The sequence below is a fragment of the Mauremys reevesii genome, linkage group 1 (genome assembly GCF_016161935.1).
Source record: "Mauremys reevesii isolate NIE-2019 linkage group 1, ASM1616193v1, whole genome shotgun sequence".
Taxonomy (NCBI): Eukaryota; Metazoa; Chordata; order Testudines; family Geoemydidae; genus Mauremys; species Mauremys reevesii.
Window position 1 is genome coordinate 10,947,997 of NC_052623.1, and position 7,761 is coordinate 10,955,757.

The following is a 7,761-nucleotide window of genomic DNA, read 5'->3' on the forward strand; positions in this document are numbered from 1 at the left end:
TGGGAACAGATAAGCGCCGTTAAAGTGTTACTCCAGAGCACACTTTAAGATTGCCTTAACCCCTATCTCAAGGCGAAGTCAAGCAACCAGTTGGGAGGGGCAAAGGGGCTTGGGGGTGGGGAGGTATAAAACGCTAGAAGACCAAAGAAATGCCCGTCCCTGACCACAGCACAACCTCATCCTTACCCCTCCCATGGGGTACAAAAGGGGTGGGATGAAGACCCCAGACCCAAAATGGAACATGACCCTAAGTAGTAAGGGGTGGGACTGCGGGTGTGCATTGGACCTGTTAAGAAGGAGGAGGTGGGAACAGAGAAATGGGGAATGGGAATAGGAATGGGGAAGGGGACACAGGCAAGGCTCTGTGGTGTCAGAGCTGGAAAGGGGGACACGGGGAAAACGCTCTGCGGTGTCAGAGCTGGGATGGAACACTGGGGAACAGACTCTGCCGGCGTGTAGAGCTGTGACCATGTTTGCTTGGAACTAACCCCAATAAACATCACCTTGTCTGCACGTCGCACTTCTGGGCTTCTGCTTTCTGTCTGCGTGACAAGGACCAGGGAAAAGGGTGAAGGGAAAGCCCTCTAACAAGCATCTCTGTCACTGATGGACTGTGTGACCAGAAATCTCTGCTTGAGATACAGCCAGCAGCACCAACTCCTGGGATTTTATTGGGAGTCTTGCACTATTTCCTGTCTTTCTTAAAGCCCCAACTTCTGGGATCAAGACAGGGAATCTTGCGTGGGAATCTCAGCTTTCAGTTTTCCTAAGAAAGTTTTTTTAGAAGTGAGTTGCAGAAAAGCTAGAAACCCTGAATCAGGTGCACCCCAAAGGCTGAGAAACCAAAGGCACATGAAAATGAACCCCACATTAGTGTATATTTAAATCTCATTATTTTTAAACCAGTCTCATGATGTTTGGGGCTGTGACTCATACTTGTTGAATGCAGCTGGGCGATACTGCATACCTAGATCAAAAGACACGCTCTCATTCAGCCACAAGGTGCTGGGCTCAACACCAGAATTCAATGTGTGAAATTCCCTGGCCTGTGTTTTGCAGCTCAGTACAGATGATTGCAATGGACCTTTCTGGGCCCTAATATCTATGAACGTGGGTATGCAAAGTCTGATGTGCCCCAGATTACTGGACAATGGAAAACATTTGCCTTGACCCTTCCGGGTCTCAGATTTCCCCTCTGTAATAATGCCAATGATTTTCTTGGCAGTGCACAAGCCGAAAAGGAATGTGTCCTCTATCCCCAAACGAACTCTTGCAAGCTATAAACCTGTTACATGATGTTCCCATATGAGTGCTGACAGCTGTCAGGACTGGTGCTCTGTACTGGGAAATATTTGCAGACTGTGCAGCCCCTGGAGACGCTGAGGGACTGATTCTGATCACACTCAAACCAGTGTAAATCCACTAACATTACTAGAGTGAGGCCAGCAGCAGTGAGATCAGAATGGGACTTGCTGTGATACTGATAACGATAATGGTTTTGATTCCAGGCTTCTGTAAAGGCAGCTGGACAATAGCAACACGCCCCACCCATGTCAGCTTCCAACCACAGCAGCTCCAGCGCTTCCACCTTCACCTTGATTGGAATCCCGGGGCTGGAGGCAGCTCATTTCTGGCTGGCTTTCCTGCTGTGCTCATTGTACCTCTTTGCCGTGCTCGGGAATGGCACCATTATTTATATCATCAAAGCCGAGCAAAGCCTCCACAAGCCCATGTACCTTTTCCTCTGCATGCTTGCAGCCATCGACATACTGCTCTCCACATCCACCATGCCCAGAATGATGGACCTCCTTTGGTTCAACTCCACCACCATTGGGTTCGATGCCTGCCTGCTCCAGATGTTCTGCATCCACTCTCTGTCGGGCATGGAGTCCACCATCTTGCTGGCCATGGCTTTTGATCGCTACGTGGCCATATGCTGTCCCCTGCGGCACACAGCCATCCTCACCAGCCCCAGAATAGCCAAGATAGGGCTGGCAGCGGGAATCAGAGGAGCTACCGTGATGGCCCCCTTTCCTATTTTTATTAAAAGGCTGCCCTTCTGCGGGTCCAGAGTCCTCTCCCATTCCTACTGCTTGCACCAGGACGTGATGAAGCTGGCCTGTGCCGATATAAAGGTCAATATCATCTACGGTTTGATTGTTATTATCTCTGTCGTTGGGCTGGACGCCCTGCTGATCTGCCTGTCGTACGTCTTCATTCTCAGGGCCGCTTTGAGTCTGAGCCAAGAGGCCCGGCTCAAGGCACTGGGCACCTGCATCTCCCACGTCTGTGCCGTCTTCCTGTTCTACGTGCCGTACATTGGCCTGGCCATTGTGCACAGGTTTGGGAAGATACACGGGTCCAACATCCATGTCGTAATGGCCAACGTCTACTTGCTGGTGCCCCCAGTACTCAACCCAATAGTGTATGGGGTGAAAACCAAGCAAATCCGTCAAAGGATTGTGAGGCTGTTGCATAGAACTACACAGTGATGGGACCTTTCCTCTAGCCAGCCGCATAGTCATTCAAAACAGAAGCAATAATTAATAGCCCACATGGCCAATCCAGAACATCACTCAACAAGCAGGACAATTCCCCACGCACCCTTGTACCCAAAGCAAACCTGACATAGGTCACAGTGGCACATAGCCAGCCCCTGGAGTTTCCCTTTCGTGTCCAACAGCCACAGCTAGAGCGGGACCAACAAGGAAACAAGAGAGGAGTCTGGGTAAGCCAGCCCTCTTCCCTGTTCTCCTCATCAGATCCTGCGGGAGCCACCCAAACGCAGTAGATCCAAGCAGCCTCACCCCCCACCAGAAACCTGAGGAACTTCAGGGTGGCCTAAGAGAGCTACCAGTCCCTGGAACTGGCATTGAAATAAACAGATTTCTGTCTAGCACTGAACACAGCGTGTGGGCTCTTAACTTCAGTTCCATGGATGACACTGATACACCACGTCAGAGTGGAATACATGACACCAAGTCTCTTAATAGCTGAGAATAAATAATAGCTGCCAAAAAGGGAATAAATGAAGAATGATCTTACATCTGGTACTTCTGGGGGAATTCTGTGCCAAAAATTTAAAATTCTACACCAAAATATTAAAAATTCTGCACACAATATTTGAAAATTCTGCACATTTCTGCATATTTTATTTGTCAAAATAGCACCACATAATCATACCAGTTAGGATTATTTTGGTAATTTATTTCAAAATGCCTGTCGGCAAGTATGTCTTTAACAATACAAACCAAAAAAAAAAAAAGATTCTGGTAAAAAAAAATTTAAAATAGATTCCCTATGAGGCATGTTAATACAGAACATTGTGTAATTCATTTAAAGTACAATAGAGACCTGCATGGCCCCACAGTATGCCAATGTTTTTATGGCTGACTTAGATCAACACTTTCTCAGCTAACATATATAGAGAGCTATACCTATCTCATAGAGCTGGAAGGGACCTTGAAGGTCATTGAGTCCAGTCCCCTGCCTTCACTAGCAAGACCAAGTACTGATTTTGCTCCAGATCCCTAAATGGCCTCCTCAGGGATTAAACTCACAGCTCTGGGTTTAGAAAGCCAATGCTCAAACCACTGAGCTATCCTTCCCTTTGATCCCCTAGGATCCCTCCTCTACTTGCACTACATTGAGGACATCTTCATCATATGGCCCTTGAAGAATTCCACCTGGATTTCAACAATTTCCACCCCACCATCAACTTCAGCCTGGACCAGTCTACATAAGAGGTCCACTTCCTGGACACTACAGTGCACATAAGTGATGGTCACATAAACACCACCCTGTACTGGAAACCTACTGACTGCTATACTTACCTACATGCCTCCAGCTTTCGTCCAGACCACATCACACGATCCATTGTCTACAGCCAAGCTCTAAGATATAACTGCATTTGCTCCAAACCCTCAGACAGAGACAAACACCTACAAGATCTTTATCAAGCATTCTTAAAACTACAATACCCACCTAGGGAAGTGATGAAACAGATTGACAGAGTGAGACGGGTACCCAGAAGTCACCTACTACAGGACAAGCCCAACAAGGAAAATAATAGAATTCCACTGGCCATCACTTACAGCCCCCAGCTAAAACCTCTCCAGCACATCATCAGCGATCTACAACCAATCCCAGAAAATGATCCCTCACTCTCACAGACCTTGGGAGGCAGGCCAGTCCTCGCTTACAGACCACCCCCCACCCCAACCTGAAGCAAATCCTCACTAGCAACTACACACCACACCACAGAAACACTAACCCAGGAACCAATCCCTGTTACAAACCTCGTTGTCTACTCTATCCCCATATCTACTCTAGCGACACCATCAGAGGACTCAGTCACATCAGCCACACCATCAGGGGCTCATTCACCTGCATATCTACTAATGTGATATATGCCATCATGTGCCAGCAATGCCCCTCTGCCATGTACATTGGCCAAACCGGACAGTCTCTACCTAAAAGAATAAATGGACACAAATCTGACATCAGGAATGGTAACATAAAAAAGCCAGTAGGAGAAAACTTCAATCTCCCTGGACATTCAATAACAGATTTAAAAGTAGCCATACTTCAACAAAAAAACCTTCAAAAACAGACTTCAAAGAGAAACTGCAGAACTACAATTCATTTTAAAACTTAACACCATTAATTTGGGCTTGAATAGGGACTGGGAGTGGCTAGCTCACTACAAAAGCAATTTCCCCTCTCTTGGTATTGACACCCCCTCATCAATTATTGGGAGTGGGCCACATCCACCCTGACTGAATTGGCCTGGACTGGTTCTCCACTTGTGAGGTAACTCCCTTCTCTTCGTGTGCCTGTATTTATGCCTGTATCTATAATTTTCACTCCATCTTTCACTCCAATTTTCACTCTGACGAAGTGGGTTTTTTACCCACAGACGTTTTTGCCCAAATAAATCTGTTAGTCTTTAAGTGCCATCAGACTCCTCGTTGTTTTTGTGGATACACACTAACACGGCTACCCCTCTAATACAGAATTGTATTTCCTGCATCTGTCAGAAGCAGTGCAAAGGCTTGGGGGAGTTGGGGATAATGGAGGAGCTGAGGGAGCGGGAAGGAGCCTGCAGTGAACCTGGAGGGGTGTTGGGTGTGGGTGGGAAAAGTATGGAACAGGTTTTTTGGGGGGGAGGGGCTGGAATGTTAGGGAGTTAGGGAGCCTCCCCCATGCAGACCCTGGATAACCCCCAAGCCTCTCCCATTCAGTCAGGCATGTCTGCCCCTGTCCCTGCACCCCTCATCCCCATCGGTGTCTGCAGCCCCCCACTCCCATCTCCAGGTTCAACTCTGTCACCCACTAGCTCCTGAGTCCATGTTCCAATCTGTCCCCCACCCCACTAGCCATTCTGAACCCCCCAGAAGCCCTGTGTGCCCCACTCTGTCCTAGCCTGGCTCTACAGGCAGGGTGCTGTGATGAACTCTGCTCCTGGGGGAATTCTGCAGCACTGGGTATGGAATTTTGTATTTTCCCACAAAAAAATCATTTTGCTTGTGAAATGCCGCAGTTCCACCTTTTTCCCACCAGAGGCCGCTGTGGCGCTAGAACATGAACGCAGCTGGCTCTTCTGGCGCCACCGGCGGCCTCTGCTGGGCAAAAGGCGGAACTGCAGCACTTCTTGGGCAAAATGATTTTTATGTGGGAAAATACAAAATTATGCGAGACAGATGAATTCTGCAGACGCGCAGAATTCACCCAGAAGTAATCTGATTTCAAGACTCTTATCATGTCTGTTACCATTAAATACTATGTGTGGAAATAGGACATATATTCTCAAGCACCTTATGGCCATGTTCAGTTTTTTCCCAAATACATGCAAATTAAGGACACGTACGTTACTTATTAGCATATTTAAGCACTCCTGTTTGCTCCTGGAATTACTTTCCAGGGGGCATGTTTGTACATCCTAGTTGCTCCATCTGCCCCAAGTTCACATTTTGATGGAGAAACTTGACGCTGTACTTTTTGCAAGCCATTCTATAGAATAGAGGTGAAAATGGTCTGATGCCTCTAAAACACAGAGCCTGAGCTTGTGTAAACTGGCATAACTCTGCTGTCACTGAGGAACTGGCCCAGACACTCTTATTCCCCTGCATCTGAAAGGGCCATGTTTACAGGAGAAATTACGTTTACATTTTCACACTCATGTCAATTTTTGTATCTCATTTCTTTACTCAGAATGTACCATGTTTGTCTCCGACATCAGTGTCAGAAAGAATGGGCTATAACAGGTGTCCCAGAGCCACAGGATTAGTGCTGCAGCCCCCCAACTTTGGAGCAGTCTCTAGGAGGAACCGCGTCGGTGTGCCGGACCCCCGCGGGGCCTTGCTCTTCCTCCAGAGTGAGCCACACGGCTTCACCATCCCCTTAAACTGAACCTCTGGGGTTTCAGCTCTCCTGCTTCACCCATGAGCTCTGTTCAGTGAGTTCGACTGAGGCAGACCCCTGATGGAGGCTCGTCCACTCTTCAGGGATTCATGCTCCTCGCCCAGCGTTTGCAGCGGCATTCACAAACCAGTAGGGTTTGTTCATTGACTGGAACACGACATAGGTAGTCTTATGGCACCAGAGAGAACTGAAGGTTAAAGCACAGCTCATTTTGGTTAGCTCAGAGCCCAGCCAACCTGTAGTAATCCTTTGGTTCAAGCTCTGTTGGTCTCCCAGTCTGACTGCCCTTGTCAGAGTCCAGGTGAGATCCTCAGCCTCTTCCAGCAGCCAGCTCTTATTCCCCCCACCTCAGACCTCTCCAGTCCTTTGATCACAGGTGGGCGATTGTTGTTCAGCGGGGAAGTCCATCTCCCTCTGAGGCATTGGGTGTTTGGTGCCAATGGCTTGGTGTTTGGACTCGCTGTTGTTTTCTCAAATGCTCCATTGACATGGAGACTAAGGCCCAGACAGCTAGGAGACTCCTATACCTATGTCCTTAAGGTCCAGTCTACACTACAGACCTATCTCTGTATAACTATGTCACTCAAGGATATGAAAAATCCACAGCCTTAAGCGACGCAGTTACACTGACCTAACCCCCCCATATAGACAGCGCTATGTTGGTGGAAGAGCTTCGCCCACTGGCATAGCTACCGCCTCTCGGGAAGACAGATTAACTACGCCGATGGGAGAGCTCTCTCCCCTCGGCTTAAGAGCATCTTCATTAAAGCGCTCTGGTGGGGCACCTGCATCGGTGCAGCTCCGCCGATGCCTCATTTTAAGTGTAAACCTGCTCTTAGCCTGCCCTGGGCATAAACAGTCCTTTCCCACCCCCACTGGGTAACCATGCAGCACACGGGGGAAACTGAGACACACACAGGACTCAGACATATTACGAAATACTCCAACTTCATCACAACGGGGGGGATCAGTTGTCCTCCTTGTCCACTGAAGGCAGGACAAGAAGCAATGAGCTTAATCTGCAGCAAGGGAGAGATTTAGGTTAGACAGTAGAAAAATTCTCTAAGGCCTGATCTACACTGGGGGGTGGGGGTTGATGTAAGATACACAACTTCAGCTATGGGAATAGCGTAGCTGAAGTCGACATATCTTATTTCGACTTACCTCCCATCCTCACGGCGTGGGATCGACGGCCGCGGCTCCCCCTGTCGACTCCGCTACCGCCGCTTGCCCTGGTACAGTTCCGGAGTCGACGGAAGCGTGTTCGGGGATCGATATATTGCATCTAGACGAGATGTGATATATCGATCCCCAATAAATCGATCACTACCCGCCAAG

At 48.4% G+C, this 7,761-nt stretch overlaps 1 protein-coding gene across 1 annotated transcript; it reads left to right on the plus strand.

Moving 5' to 3' along the window:
- Positions 1–1,550: 1,550 nt before the first annotated feature.
- On the plus strand, positions 1,551–2,492 carry LOC120400605 (olfactory receptor 51E1-like). Its single transcript, XM_039529425.1, has one exon. The coding sequence runs from the start codon at positions 1,551–1,553 to the stop codon at positions 2,490–2,492; it is 942 nt and encodes a 313-aa protein (XP_039385359.1).
- The last annotated feature ends 5,269 nt before the right edge of the window (positions 2,493–7,761 follow it).

Excerpts from the sequence above, each read along its gene's own strand:
- LOC120400605 (XM_039529425.1), top strand. The coding sequence starts at position 1,551 with ATGTCAGCTTCCAACCACAGCAGCTCCAGCGCTTCCACCTTCACCTTG.